Source organism: Coloeus monedula, assembly GCF_965178545.1.
Source record: "Coloeus monedula genome assembly, chromosome: 1".
NCBI lineage: Eukaryota > Metazoa > Chordata > Aves > Passeriformes > Corvidae > Coloeus > Coloeus monedula.
The window spans coordinates 80,595,223-80,611,797 of NC_138781.1; the positions used below are offsets into that span (position 1 = coordinate 80,595,223).

Genomic DNA, 16,575 nt, shown 5'->3' on the forward strand with positions numbered 1-16,575 from the left:
TTTTGAACAAAGAGATTGAAATTACAAATATTGGTAGACAATAATATCATATTCAAGAAAATGTGCCTGCTCAACTGTGTAAAAAGATACATGCTGCCTTTAGCAAGCCATTTCTGAGGCTTTTCAATTAAAGCTGTAAACTGGTAATGATGCCTGTCAATTGATGAAATAACCTATTTCATCTACAGATAGGAATTTTGTTGTGATTTTGATTGAACAAAATGTCTCAAAACAAGCACATCACCTTATTTGTGGCTTTTTTACTCTTCAAGTCTTACCAGAGGTATTGGCATTCTTAGCACCAAGCAGAAATATTTTCTCTGGGAATATGACATATACCCCTTTCTACCATTGCTTCCTTCTACAGAAGTAAACATAGTGTTTATCATTCCATTCCCTATATATTAAATACATAAATAACTCTAATTAGAGACAGAAATAGCAGCTTTTATTCTTATTCTCACTGGTTTACATGAAATGAGGTGTCATAGGAGTGGTTCTCTAGGTTTTATGATCTTGTAAATGTACTTGTTGAGTGCCATTTTGTTCTTATTACCTACTGCTCATGAAAGGCTTTCTCAATTTCATCCTGTCTAGTTTTTGAGAAACACTATCAAGGTATGAAGAGACTAACAATGAAAAGGAAATTAGTAGCTGGCGGCAATTGCATAAGAAAGAATATTGTTCTGTTGTGGCTACAAACAGTAGCATCAAATGTGAAAATAGACTTCCAAATTAATTAGCATTTAAGGGAAATGGGTTTGGGATAGTTATCACATTGCTTTTAAGCAGCTATGTTTACAAGTACACTTTCGCTTTATATTTCTTGCTAAAGAAAAATAAGAAATAAGTAGACATTTCTAGTTTTAAATCTCTCCTATGTTCATACTTCTTGACAAATAAAGGCTCAGAAAAACCAAACAAAACAAAAAAACCCAAAACAATTGTTTTTTCCCTTTTCCTCACAGGTACAGAGCCTATTCTTCACAAAGGCAAAGCGCTTTTTATTGATCCTATATATGTGTAGTAATAAGCATACTCTTCTCCATCTCCCTTGCTGCTACTCTGCCAAAATCCTTTAGGACACCTTTTTGAGAGCCAGCGAGGCTAGTCCAGCCCACTGCAGTTACAAATGGATGTAAAGAGTCCAGACCTGGCACACTCTTCATCACCATTCATACATCACATACCCTATTTCACATACCTTTTCTCTTTTTCCCTCTAAGCCTATGTCGTGCTTTCCAAAGTGGCTGGTATAAGTAATCAGGGTCACAGAAGATGTGCATCAGCTTCTTGGGACTTCTAGGTTTTCAAATAATCTGAACACCAGAAGTACTAAATCTTTTATTATATCCCATTTCCCCCAGAGCACTCCCACTTGGCAAAAAAAGAAATAAACAAATCATTCTTTATTGTCTTCTTCCTGCAAGGATGGTAATAGCTGTGAAGAGAAAAATAACAAAACTTGAGGCAGCTACACTGCTGCTATGATAAATGAGTAATCTTTGCACATTTGCATCTACTTTCTTTAATATTTTTCACATACAGATACTTCATCGATTGGAAGAATGATGTGGACAGCTACTTTACAATAGATGCTACTGAAGGAACCATTGCTACTAATGAATTACTGGACAGAGAAAGCATAGCACAATACAATTTCTCTATAATTGCAAGTAAAGTTAGTAAGTATGACACAAACTAAATTAATATGCTAATGTGGTATTTTCTCAGAATGTAATGCTCAGGTATAAATATAATGTGAAGACTGCTTGAATTGCCAAGAGTTTATTTAAGAAAGTTCAATAAAAAAAATTTTCCCAGACTCATTGTGAGGATAAGTGTGATGTTCCATCAGCCCTGTATAGTAAGGTTTTGCTAGCAGACCTCATGTAAGAACAGTTCCCTCACAAGCTGAAAACCATTTTGTCAGCATGGAGAACATGAGGAGCTGTATGGATGCTTTCCAGTTCTGATTTCTGATTTTGTAATTCACTTCATAAGGAATTAGGTTAGTCAAATAACAGGTTTTTTAATGTGCTTTTTGAAGGCAGAAAAATTTAAAGAGTCATTTGATACTCAGATAAAAAGTGCATTAAAATTAAGCTGGGATTTAATGCCCTAAATGAACTAATCTCTGTGCTGCATCTCTGCTCTTGTGTTTGCCCAAAATTTTATGCCTAACACCTTCTTTTCTTTTCCTGTGTGATTTGCAGTGGAATAATTTAATTTCTTGTCTTTATGTCTTCTGCATAGCCTTTTTTTTCATAAGAAGTCCCTTTGTCCACTCTATTAGGTACCAGCAACTTGCTTCATTGCCATCTGTCTGTGTGGCATTTCGCATTCATGGTCTTGTCAAACTGTAACTCTCATAGGTATATCTCACCCTTTGAATACAAGTCTTTTGGTCACGTAGCAGTTGTGCAAAGACCAAAGAATTCTTTCTGTTGACATCAACAGGCTGTAGAAGAGGATCCTGCTGTATTTCTTATTCATTCTATGTTGTTTATGTGTCAGAAAATTCAAATTTCTGTAACAAAGAACAGGTTTTCCTAAATGCATTTCTTGGCTGAGTCTTCAAAAGTTAATACATGCTACTAACAGGAAGAGGGAGATTTGGGAAGCAGAGAAGGTATATATTCTTTCAGAATTTAAAAAAAAAATTCCCAGTTGTAGTTATCTCAAAAAGAACCACAGGTTCACCCCTTGGAACCTGAAAGTATAAAGAGAACACCAGCTGAACACTTGAATTTTATCCATAGATTGGAAAAGACATACACTAACAGAGAAGCCTAAACTGTCAGAAGTGATTGAGCTCATGGAGATACATATGCAGGTGTATATTCAGAGAAAATCCAGCAGAACTGTAATTTTATTCCAGATAAACTGAAAGGAAGGTAGATGCAGAAAAGAAGGTCTCATCATGGTCTATGTTTCAGTAAAGCTTAACTACTTTGACTTAGTGGTGGACAAAGGACATTTGGGATTTGTGAATTCTTTTCCTGCATCAAGGAAGCAGTTTTATTAGACTTGATTTAAATCTGTTTATTATTCCTAAGGGTAATTAAAGATGTCTACCCTGAAGTTTATTTGTCTGTGCACATATATATATGAGTACCATATTTAAGCAGAGCTGTAGCAAGTAGTATATATTTTGAAATCCCCAATTTTATCAATTGCCATGTTAGGAATCTGCACCTAAAATATATCTGTGATTCATTGCAGCATACCCCAAAATATTTATACATTGACCTTTATCTATAGCATTAACAACAATTGCCACGTCTTTATTATACCAGTAACTGGCAAAATTTGGGAGGATTTGAGGTGTAGTAACTGTCAAAACATTATGTGCTGTTGTCTGACCAAGAGCATAGAAATAAAGGCTGAGGATTGAGGGATGACACACTGCACAAAACCAAAAAATAATGGTTAGAGAGAAAGAAAAAAACCCAGCATTTGAAGAAAAAGACTGAGGGGAAATTGCTCTATTTGAAGAATTATTGATACAAAAAATTGCTGTCCAGTGCTGACATAGAAACTGAAATTGTCATCCCTTATCACGGAACAAACACACTGAGCAGTGCCTTGACATATACATGACTAGGTAAGGAAGGCAGCCCAGTGTTAAAATTAGCTGCACAAAATTTCTTCAGCATAGGACAAACAATATTGTTATTGAAGCATTTTCACTTCCTGGTGACCTTATCTCTCTATAAGGATATATATATATAATACCCTTATAAAATAAGAATAAATAAGTAGACTCATAACTAGTAGCAGCCAGATTATGTTATTTAAAAACTTTATTGCTAAAATTTCGTTTTCTCAGTGTGAGAGAATAACAACAACAACCCCTCCCACACTTTTTAGGCACATCCTAATGGTCATTCTGTGAACTATTTTTTCTTGAATTGTCCCTAAATGGACATGTTTTTAAGCAGGAGGTGGATGATAGTCCTGCAGACATGCTCGTGATAAGACAGGTATGAAGGAAGCTGAATGCAGAACATCCCTAACCCATTCATAGAAATAAAGTTTGGGTTTTACATAGAACAAAATGCATGAGCAGGTGGGGGATGTTTCAGACTGTTTTCCCCCGTTTCACTTCCCAACCAGTCTGTACTTCTCTTCATTACCTGACTATATTTCATTGTAGTTTGTTGTTTTGTTTTTTAATTCTTAAAATAAATCAACACCCTAGTAGCCTTCATGGCTGCTGTTTCTGAACATTTTTGATGCCACATAACCTATCCAAACCAATATATTAAGCACGGCTTGTGTTCATTTCAAGAGTAGTCCCTTGCCCTTGCTAATTCTCAGCACATACATGTGAATTTTCCACAACCAGTTATTGTCCCAGGCCAAAACTGTGCCAAGAGCATAATGGCATAAAAAAAGAGAATAATGGCATAAAAAAAAACAGTCCAGTGTTCAAAAGGTTCCTCCATGAGCTGCCTAATTAGCTGGTATGGAAGTGGCTTTTCCATCCGACAAAAGACGAGCTAAATAAAATGCGTAAGATCTTATTTCTGCTTTCCTGTCCTCAAAGCATAAATTAAGGGTAAGAAAAAAATAATAATCCTTCCTGTTCAAATCATCTTCCCAACTCACCTATGTCTAGGCCCAAATTTTGAGAATGTTAAAGAAAACTCACCTTAAATCTCAAAATGGAGTTAATCTTCTCTTGCATACCATAACTAGGATTAAGGAATCACCAGTTCTCCTCAATAGTCAGCATCTATTTTCTCAGGTATCTTGGGTTTTCACAAGCTCATTATTCAAAGAATGTTTTATGCTTTCTACTGCTGTAATATCTTTGAACCATTAAGATGTTAACAAATTATGGTAATCAAGCAAAAAAAGGAAGCAGGATGGTCACTGTTTTACAGACAAGAACAAGGGAAGATGAAGTGAACTAATTAATTAAGTTGATGAAATAAAGTTAATGAAATTAATTAATTTTCCTATATCTTACAGGCAGAACTGAAACATGAAATCAGCTTCTTAATTCCTATGTTCATGATTTTGCCAGTTAGTCTTCTCATTTATGTAATCTGGGTTTAAAAGACATAAGCAGGGGTTTTTAGTGACTCACTCACTGACAGCAGCATGTATGTCACTATTGTGTTCACAGGGTTCCAAAAGACTTGATTTTAAGAGAAACAGCAACCAAAAACCAAAGAAAATGGAGGTCAAGCCGGCAAAGTAGTATTTTAAATGCAATTCTTCATGCTTGTTCACATCAAGTATTACAGGTCTTCGTTACTATTTATCAATTCAAAGCTGTACACAATCTTCTTGCATTCTTCATTTCTATACACAAGTAGTTAAGCTGATGTCAGTGCAAAGCAGAAAGACAATCATATAGACAAAATGAAAACCTGAAATAGGTCCATCTTAGGCTTTGGTAATTCTGTTTACTTTCATATTTGACTTTTCCAGACCATTTATGCAAGGTAAAATTCTACTTGGCTGAAATACTTAGGAAGAGAAGATTTTGTCCTCTAATATATCTTTCAAATAACCACAGAGAAAAATCACAGACCATCTGTGAGAAATAAATCATAAGTATACTTGTATTCATGTATATTTCCAGAGCATGCTATCCTGTTGTGATTTTGAGGAGGGGCAAACTATCAAATCTTTTTGTTCATTTAAAAAATATAAACCACATACTACATAAACTGTTTCAAAAAGCAGAAAAAAGTCATTTATATAACATACTTCACAAAAATAGGATCTAAAAGACTTCTTAAAGAAACTATTGTGTCTAACAGAAATTATCAAAATAGGCTATTTCCATGTACATGCTGCATAAATTTTGAATACATTCATTGTTTTATTGAAAGGCATAGTGAACATATTTCTAAAAGGAAATGAATGTATATGCCTGTACTTTGGTGGTGATGCATTAACTACTAATGTGCTTGAAGAATGTCTCATATGAACCCCTGTTACTCAGTGTTGTACCTTAAAATAAACACAGACAGGAAAAAAAAAGCAAAACTAAGCAAAACCTGAGTTACTCCATGTGAGTTGATGTGTCCTTTCCATTGAGTACTGCTAGGTTTTAAGTCAGATTGTTTCTCCCAGTAGCTGTGTGAACTTGACCTGTTCAAGGATTTTCTGATCTCTCTATAGAGGTCCTGCCCTCTACAGAATAAAATAACTTCTTAGTATTTTTGCTTCCTTTTATAAAAAGGAACCAATGCAACTGTGAACAAGTGATCTAGATTTCTTCCAGCTCTTCAGGCATCTAAAGAATCAGTGCCTAAATCCTAGTTGCTAGACCACACAGTGTCTTCATTGCTACTGCACAATGCCTTCCTCCACAGAGACATTCTGCAAGTAGGGATGATGCTGAATTGGAAATGAACAAGGATTCAGAGATGTTGTTATATACATTCTCTATTAAATAAATATATTCATAGGTAGGGACTAAAAATATGTGGTTTTGGTAGTGAATTTTTGTGTTCTTCTAAATTCCAAGCTTTGTTTATAGCATGGTCAGTTTATCTACTACTTGAAAAGAGGTGAAATGAAGTTATTCTTGCAGCTAGCCCTGTGTAACTAGGAAATCATTGGGGAAGCCTTTGGTTTTGACAGAGGACTCCTGAAACTACTACTGCATTTAGTAGTTCCTAAGAATAAGGAAGAAATCATGCAAATTTTTTACAGGGACAACATGAAGAGACTTTGTCCCTTGCTGTGTTAGTTATAAACAAAAGAAATGCCAAGGATTACACGATCTGCAAAGCAAGTGCCTAATGCAAATATTTGAAGGGTCCATTGAGGGCCATGAAGATGATCAGAGGGCTGAAGCATGTCTCCTCTGAAGACAGGCTGAGAGAATTGGGCTTGTGCAGCTTAGGGAAGAGAACACCCTGGGATGACCTAACTGTGGCCTTCCAGTACCTGAAGGGAGCCTACAAGAAAGCTGGCCTTTTGATAGCAGCGTGTAGTGACAAGACAAGGAGGGATGGCTTCAAACTGAAAGAGAGTAGATTTGGATTGGATATGAGGAAGAAATTCATTACAGTCAGGGTGCTGTGGCATTGGAATGGGTTGCCCAGAGGAATTGTGGGTGCCCAATCCCTGGAAGTGTTCAAGGCCAAGTTGGAAGGGGCTTCGAGCAATCTGGTCTAGTGGAAGGTGTCTCTGCATGTGGCAGGGGGCTTGGAACTTGATGATCTTTAAAGTTCCTTCCCAGCCAAGGCATTCTGTGATTCTGTGATTTATTCCTGAGGATTCAAAACAAGCCCTCTTGTACTTAAACATGGCCCCATGTTGTCATTCCTAAACCAGCCAGATTTATAGCATAGATTTCTTGAGTGGTTAACTGTTTCTGCCACTCATCTTAAGTGAAAAATGATAAAAATAATTATACTTCTGACTCACAAACTATACTATTTTTCATGTATTTGTTATCTTGCAGGAGGTTTCAGCATAAAGTAAAAGATAATATTGTCTGCTTTGTATTGGAATAGTGTCTCTGTTTTTGTCAGACTTTGCATTTGCAAATAAACTTGTTTTTAAAATGCATCTAGTGACTGATGAAGATTATCTGTAGAGGATGGACAGCGGAAAGTAACATGATATATACTGTTGTTGAACACTTCTTTTGCACAAAAGTATTTGCTGCCTGCAAACTCTTTTGCAGTTAAAGAAATACCTTTTACAACATGGCCAAATACTTGAATGCTAGCTGTGCATGTTTCACTGCTAAATTTAACACTCACTCTGGCTGGCCTTCAGCAAGATTTTTTTCTTTCATATCTTTCTGTCTTGTTTTCTCCATCTTCTAAATTGGTATGCTCTGCTTGCCTCCTTAATATCTTGAAGATGCAAACAATGACTAGGAAATAAATATTGATTTTCTGCATTTAGTTGTGGAAAACAGAATTCAGTTTTAATCATTGGAAGTGTTTTCCACAGGCTTATTGAAAAGTGATCTGAGAAAAGTTTGCATCTTTAATAACAGGTACAACTTCACTTTTTTTCCTTTTATGCTCTGATAATCACACTAATTGATTCTTTAACCCATGAAGAGTAATGGATCAAAGTCTGGTAGAAATTGATAAGAAGTTTGATTCTGTTTTCTTCTTAGTTCAAATCAGAAATAAATGGAAGTCAAGGGCTTTTGGGAGTCACAGTACTGAGATCACAAGTTTATGACAGCTTTTGGAGACTGGTGATGAAAACAAACATAATGCTTTTCTTCTGAAATTATTTATAGGTAATCCACTATTAACCAGCAAAGTCAATGTTATAATAAATGTTCTGGATGTCAACGAGTTTCCTCCTGAAATTTCAGTTCCATATGAGACATCTGTATGTGAAAATGCCAAGCCAGGACAGGTATTTCAAGTTTGTAATGCTTGCTCTTTTGTTTTTTCTTTCCTTACTATTTAAAGCAGTAGAAATTTCCGGGTCTAAAATGACATCATGGTCAGTAGTCTGCAGAAATATTCAACTGAGAGAAATCACTAGCATTTTAATACAAGCAATAAATATTAAATACCATGAATATAGGGTAAATCTTTCTGATTTTCATCAGATATGTCAAAGCAAGATCTTCTGATTTCTCTGGTGCTTATAGAATTCAGACTTCTTGCCTCTACTGCCCAGTGTATTAAGGGAATGGTAGTTATCCAGCAGGATTCCACTTTCAATAGATTCATTTGATGTTCACTTTGCACTTCTACAAGTGAACTGACTTCAGAATTAATCTGGTTTCAGGTGATACAGACCATCACTGCAGCAGACAAAGATTTGTCACCAGCTGGGCAAAGGTTTTCCTTCAAACTGTCATCTGAGGCTTCCAACAAACCAAATTTCACAGTCCATGACTACAGAAGTAAGTTGGTTACCCATATCTCTCTTTCAGAGCAGCAGACTGCGGTTACAATGACAAATATATTTACTTTGAATTACAGTTGTGTCTACAGACCTAACTTTTCTATTTGACATTTCTAATTGCTAAACTCTCTGGGACCTATATTAATATAAATTCAGGTCTTGCACCTTTTCTTATTTTTAGGGGCAGGAATTGTCAGAACACCAAAGGCTGAGATTTCCCTACAGGCCTTCAAAAACACTGCTACCTGTTTTATTTTCTTCCTTTTATCATTCAGTATCTCAGGAAGAATCCATATGCCAATGCAGGTATACCTTTAAACAAGGCACTATTGCTGTCTTGTTTAAATACTATGATTTTGCTAACCATTTTCTAAGTACCCAGATACTGTGCTTTCTTGAGAATGTATAGTCCTACAGAAGAGTGAGTTCTAAATATGGACAGTGCTGCTGAAGTACAACACCCTTAATAATTCGGAGATTTATACAATTGACATCCCTGATTTTTCTTCAAATTTTTGTCATAACTGAATACCTTTTTTTTTTCCTTATTAACTTGACCTCTTTTGTTAGATGGCAAAGAACAAACTAAGACAAAAAAAAAAAAAAATCAATCTTTTTTCCTACTGTAAGCATCTTCAAGGATGCAATCTTGTGAACAGACACAGCTAAAACATAATAAACTGCCATAAATTTTCACCACTGTAACAACTACTGTAATCAAATAAGAGAAAAAGAAGTATTTCAGCCATTAGAGGATCTTTAAATAACTGTGATAAACTTTTAATATAAAAGGACTTAAATTACACTTCAAAGAAAGAACACCCAAGAACATCCAACAAAGTTCAAAAACATTCAGATGTGCAGGTTATAAGTATCACTATTAAAAAAAAAAAGTATATAGTTCTTAATTTTTTAATTGCTGTTTTCAATTTAAATTTGAGATTACCTCGATTGTGAGGTAAAGGTTCCTTTCTTGAGAATTAAGTGATCCAAACCCTTAAAAGTGCTAGAAATGAATAATACACCAATTGAAATAAAATTGGAAAAGCCTTTTTATTTACCCTTTTAAAAAATGTACTTAGAATTATATATATGGCCCACATTATTTTTGAAGCCATGCACCATTGACACTATTGATATGGCTATGTAATAGGAACTTAAAGCCAACAACATAAGCTAACTATTAATCCTGAAGAAACTTCAGGAAGAAATAAATTTGAAAAAATAAACTGTGCTTATTTTCTCTTTCTGTATAGCTCTCCTGTGAAACTGATGCAATGAAAATGGTTTATTCCCAAACTTACTGGTGACTTCTATCTTAGTGTGTCATAGATTGTTAAAGTTAAAAAGATTGAACAGATGAGAGAAGAATTTCACTCAAGGATTTGTAAATGGAGTATATAATGAGGCAATTCATAATATTGCAGACATGAATAACAGTATCTTAAAAACAGTATCTTAAACCAAAACTATGTAGGACATTTTATCAGAGGGAATTCAATTTTCTTGAGACAGACAGCTCAATAAATATGAAAGTCAACTTTACAACAGATTCAAGTTCTCTTTCTTCTGTTCTTGGAAGGTTAGGGCGTTACTCGTCTCTGGAACATATTTCAAGGCCCATATGGGTAATATCTTCACAATTACATAGTCTTAGAACATGAACACCATGTATTTCTAAATACCTTTGGTTTTTTTGGTAAAGATTTCTTTAAAGTAGCAGCTTTAATTTCTTTTTTCCCATCTGTTTCCTAAAATCTCCTTTAACTTCACCAAGATTTTTTTTTTAAATAATTACAAAATTTTGCTTTAAATAGAAGTCTTCTCAGGTAGTTTTAACAGATTTTATTAATCAAAGGAATCTAAACTTAATAAATCCATACAGTAATTACAGCTTTTGTAAAGTGTGCTTAGCGTATGAGTGTGGTGAGGAAATTGTTCAAATATTATTAGATAATTAAATTTCCCTGTTTAAACTAGTAGTGTTGACACTGAGATGACTTTGGATCTCAGTAATCTGTTAATGAAGCTTCATGACTGTATAGAAACAAGTGCAATATTCTGATAAAAAGTGGAAACGGCCAAGATACACACTTTCAAAAGCATTTCTTAACACTTAGAAAAAAAAAGACAAAAAAAGGAAAAAGTATGCTATTTGTTACAATGTAAGGAACAAAAAAAAAAAAAATCATAAAAACCTTTTTTCATTATGAGTGATTTTAGAAAAAAATCTGCCCAAACAAAAACCTCTTTTTCAGTATCTTTTGCCTTTTGTAGGCCAAAAATGTGGAGGAAGTTCTGCTCTCTGAACAATTTAGAGGTATAATAAAACAACCTTATTATCACTCCAGAAACCTTTTAAAAACAAGTACCATTTTCTTTTAAGTTAGCAATTATGTTAGTAACAAGCGGGTACTTTGTGAAAGGAATGTTTTCTCTTTTTTGAGGACACAGTGCTGTTCACTGTGCTACAATTAATGCTTTTACAAGCAAAGGTGCCATTTAACATTTTTAAATACATCAAAAAGCCCTAATCCCCGTGCTATTCTATACAACTAAAAATCATGGGTGGTCTGATACTTCAGCAGGTGTAACATAATAATGGTGAACTCAAGGGAACCCAGGCTCCATACTTCAGAACATAACAAGGACTGAGCAAGCAAGAAGTTCAAGGTTGCCTTTCAGTAGTACTGAGACCAATTTACCATGTTAATAAAAGTGATGTCCTGGCAGAGCTGGAGTGCTTCCAAAGGGACTGCAGATCTCCATCTTTCTGCTCTGCTGGCCTCTGCTCTCTAGAGGGCAGTTTCCATGTGGAGTACACTCCATTCCTCATGTAAGAGACAGAATTTCCTTTTCTCATGCATATACTATAAATTAATTTATTGCCAACAGACTGAAGAACCAGAAGCTACCTTAGCTACTCCAGGCTCGTCTGTGTAGAGTTCAAACACCTGCCTGCGTTCATATTCTCAAAAGAATTTCAAGTAATTGAAAGGGTTCATAAAAAGCAACAAAATTGTTCAAAATCAAGGAGTTAAGAGGTTGATCTTATTGATTCTTCTCAAAGGAGGATTGAAAGTCATTTAGTTGCATTGTAAGCTATTAAAGTGATCTTTAGCACTGCAATTAGAAGAAAAAAGTAAAAGAATATAAATAATTCCAATCATTGAAATATGGAAAAATAATAGAAAAAAAGATTAAACTAAATGTCTTCAAATTAGTTCTTAGACTTTTTATATAGTGCAGGTGATTAATCATAGAGAGAAAGAAAAAGCTGAAAATGGAAGCTGGTTTGATTAAAACTATTTTGAGACATTTTTGCTTTTCAAAACTAAGTGTAACTGAACTTGACCTGTCCACGTTTGAGTTTGATAAAAAGGAGGTGTCTGAACATGTCATGTTTTTAGTCATGCACCTTCTCACTGGTGTCTAATCATAACATACATAATTTTGGATATTTAGGGTTCCTTCTTATTTTCCTTAATCAGAACTCCATACCAGTATTTGAGTGTGAAATTCAGAGCCCTTAATTCCTCTACCTAGTAACAAAACTCTAAGGCATGAAAGCCATTGTGTGACAACTCCTAAAAAATATAATAAAGAATATGGGTGAGATGGAAAAATGCTAACAACAGCAAGTCACCTTCATTCAGTTCTGTCATCTTATTAATTCCCTGCTAAATTAATTCTGGTTTTGCTTTTAATGTAATTCTTTTAATCTTTACATCATTCCCTTGCTACTTTGATTCAGGAAAAGCAGCAATAACTAACTCAGAAGAAATGAAAAAATCTAGAAGTGGACTAATTGATGGAAACTGTACTGATTTTCAAGTACTCAGCTCATTTCTCTAGTTATTTTTAATGGGGAAGGAAAGCTAAAGTAATAGCACATTGTCCAGGTATATTACTTTGAATTTTTAAGGAAATTAATAAGTTGATAGAGACATGATCCTAAATCCATATGCAATCAAAATCCTTTGGACCACAGGCTTAGAATGTAAGGAGATAAGGAGAAAAGAAAAACTGAAAAGCCTTCTGAATTATACTTGCAATGTTTTGTTTGGGTTTTTTAAAATTATTATTATCTTCTTTGAAATTTTAGCTGGTTTAAAACCAGCTTTTTTTAAATTTTATTTTCAACAACCAGCTTTGTTTTGTTTCAAAACAAGTTTACAAGAAAAGGAATATTGTTTAAGGCTCTGCAAAAAATAACTGTACCAGTCAGAATACGCCTTCTGTAATGACAAAGCAAGGCAATTACATAATGCATGTCGTTCACCAAGTTTCAAATATGAAATAACAGAAATATGAAATAGAGGTGATACAAGCTACAATATGAAATGAAGTACACAATAAAAATCTGCTAATGACTGTCATGTTTTACAGACAACACAGCTGGGATTGAAACCAGGAGAAATGGCTACAGCAGAAGGCAGCAAGAGCTGTACTTCCTTCCAGTAGTAATAGAAGACAGCAGTTACCCTGTCCAGAGCAGCACAAGCACTTTGACTATCCGTGTTTGCAGATGTGATTCTGATGGCACCATCCAGTCCTGCAATGTGGAAGCAATCTTCTTACCAGTCGGCCTCAGCACAGGAGCACTGGTTGCAATCTTGTTGTGTATTGTTATACTTCTAGGTTAGTTCTCATGAAACCCTGCAAAGTGCATTATTCTGATTATTCACTAGCTTCACCTAGTGTTTAACAAAAGCCATTGAAAATGTGTGGCAGTTTACTTCTAGAAAAATATCCCAAAGCACTGACCATGACCATGAATCTCCCAATCTATGCAATATCTCTTATTGCATGAAGAGAACCAGTGGAACTCAAATCATAATTTTTTTCTCTGAAATAGTTTTAAATATCTTTCTTAAAAGATTAAATTTTTAGATTATTACTAAGGTAATAAGTCCTATTGACAGTAACAGCAGTAAGGACATATTAAGAGCCTTTATTTAATTCTTCATGACCACTTGAGCAAAAGGAGAATGAAGAAATGGAAGAGGAGAAAATAATTGTAATGCAGATTGTTACTGGCCATATCCAAATAAAGCTTCACGGGAAGATTTTTTATTTCAGGCAGACATGGATTTCATAAGGTGGCATTGTTATCTGTTCTACCTTATATTTAAATACTGCCTTATTTACAGCATATCCATAGCAGTCAATACCCATGTGCATCTTATATGTAATATAAGCTTATCAACTGCTAATGAAATAAAAACAGCTTTATAGCTTATACATGCACAATATGGGCTGCAGAAATCACACTGAGTCTTACAGATGCTGGCCTATGCCTCTTTTCCATACTAGTAGGCTTCCAAGATCCCATGATGGTCTAATGCATACCCAAAACCAGCTCCTGACACAGAATATAACATGTGGATGCCTCTTTGCATCTAGATGATACAGTTGCCACTTAAGTAAATTACTAAGATTCAAAGTTACATAAATAGCTTCTGAGTAAGAGTGGGTAAAAGTCAGGATTTCTGTTTTGTGTCAAAAAATTATTTTGTGGGAAGTTTTTTTTTTTTCAAATCAGAACAAGAATGGCAAATGGCCACACTTGTCATGGAGTAGCAGTTAATATTATGAATGCACTCATTCTGAAGAATTTAAAACAAAACCAAAAAATCCAAAATAACTTACATCCATTATTATTTTTTTTTAAGCAAGAAGAATGCTGTCTCCTTTGCCACAATTCCAGTTAGAGCAGGATGGATACCCCACAACTTCTCTGGGCAACATGTTCCACTGCTTGACATCCTGGTGATAAAGAAGCTTTTTTCCTTACATTTTAATGGAATTTACTGCATTTCAATTTGTGCCCATTGCCTCTTGTCCTATGATAGGACACCCTTCAGAAAAGCCTGGCTATATCTTTACTTCCATCCATCAGGTATTTATTCACATTGATAAGATCCCCCAAGCCTTCTCTTCTCCAGAATGAACGGACCTGGCCCTCTTAGCCTGTCCTTGTGTGGCAGATGTTCCAATCCCTTAGTCTTCTTTGTGGCTCTACATTACATTGGACTTACTCCAGGGAGTCCATGTTTGTCTTGTAATGAGGAGCCCAGAACTGGGCCCAGCAGTCCAAGTGTGCATAAGCAGAGCTGAGCAGCAATGATCCTCTCACTAGAACTGCTAACAATGTTCTCCTAATGCAGCCCCAAATGCTGTTGATTTTCCTTGACACAATGGTACATTGATGGCTCATGGTGAACTTGTTGCCCACCAGGATCGCAAGGCCTCATCTATCAAGCTGCTTTCTGGTCAGTTGGCCAACAGCATCCACAGCGTGCAGTTACTCCTCTCCATGTGTGGGACTTGGAATTTCTGTTTGTTGAATATCATGGAGCTCCTTCTGTCCCACTCCCTCAGCCTGATGAGATCCCTTTAAATGGTGGCACAACTGCTCTTCTTTATTGCCTGAACACTTGCTGAGGGTGCTCTCAATCCCACGATTCAGGCTATTTATGAAAATATTAAACAAAAGTAGTCCCAGTATCAAATCCTGTGGTACTTTATTAGTGACTGGCTTCCATCTGGCCTTTGAAATGTCACTCAAAACCTTTACAGTCTGGCAGTTTGGCAGCTTTGCAATGCACCTCACCATCTGCTTGTATAGTCCACACTTTTTCAGGTTTTCTGAGAAGATTGTTATGAAAGTTAACATCAAAAGCTTTGCTAAAGTTAAGATAAAATTAATGCACTTTCTGCCTTCATTAACCAGTCACCTCTTTGTAGAAGGCTATCAAGCGAGTTAAGCACAATTTCATCTTCATAAATCCATGCCTGCTAGTCTTGTGCCCCTTCTTAGTTTCCAGAATTATTTTCTCCATCACTTTCCTCAGAATTAAGGTGAGACTGACTGGCTGGTAGTTCCCTAGCTCATTCTTCATGCCCTACTTGAAGATAGGAGTGAGACTTGCTCCAGTCCTCAGAAACCTCTCCGAGTTCCCATGACCTTTCAAAAATTATCACAAATAGCCTCACAATGATAGCAGCCACCTTCCTCATCATTCATGGTGTATCTCACCGTATCACATGTACTTGTGTGTCCAGTTTGTTTAAGCATTCCCTAACCTGATCCTCTTCCACCAAGGATAATTCTTGCTTGTTCCAGACTTACCCTCTTGTCTCAGAGACCTGGAATTACTGAAGGACAACTTTACCAAAAAAAGACAGAGGCAAAGAAGCTGCTGACTAGGTTGGCTTTTTCCATGTCACTTGGCAACAGTTCCTCTGCCCCATTCAGCAGTGGGCCCACATTTACTCTACCTTTCTACCTTTTTTTTCTGTCTTGTACAAGCCCATCTTGCTGCCCTTCATGTCCCTTGTGAGACAGCACCACAGGTGCTGTCTTTCCTAAACACATTCCTGTGTGTTCAGACTGTCACTGTATATTCCTCCTGGCTCACCTCTCTGTTTTCAACTCTTAGACGCCTCTTTTTTTATAGCTGAGTTTAGTCAAGAGCTTCTTATTCATCAGTGCACGCCTCCTGCTGCCTTTTCTTGATTTCCTGCTCCTCAGGTTGGACCACTATTGAGTTTGGAGGAGGTGATACTTGAAAATCAACCAGCTCTCCTGAACCCCTCTTCTCTCCAGAACCTTATAACATGTGATTTTTCGAAGCAGATCCCTGAAGAGGCCAAAGTACATTGTATAAAAAGCTTTAGTAGGGTTATTTTTTCTGTATTTCAAAAATT

General features: G+C 35.8%; 1 protein-coding gene across 1 annotated transcript in view; it reads left to right on the forward strand.

The window, feature by feature from the left end:
- Window positions 1–15,309, forward strand: part of LOC309572553 (cadherin-12-like) — a gene marked incomplete at both ends in the record, with an annotated part of 156,874 nt that extends 141,565 nt beyond the window's left edge. Inside the window, 5 exons of the mRNA XM_082280899.1 lie at window positions 1,549–1,685; window positions 8,240–8,361; window positions 8,743–8,860; window positions 13,252–13,503; window positions 15,104–15,309. Coding sequence (XP_082137025.1) covers window positions 1,549–1,685; window positions 8,240–8,361; window positions 8,743–8,860; window positions 13,252–13,503; window positions 15,104–15,309 — 835 coding nt within the window. The remainder of the gene's footprint in view (window positions 1–1,548; window positions 1,686–8,239; window positions 8,362–8,742; window positions 8,861–13,251; window positions 13,504–15,103) is intronic.
- Window positions 15,310–16,575: the final 1,266 nt, after the last annotated feature.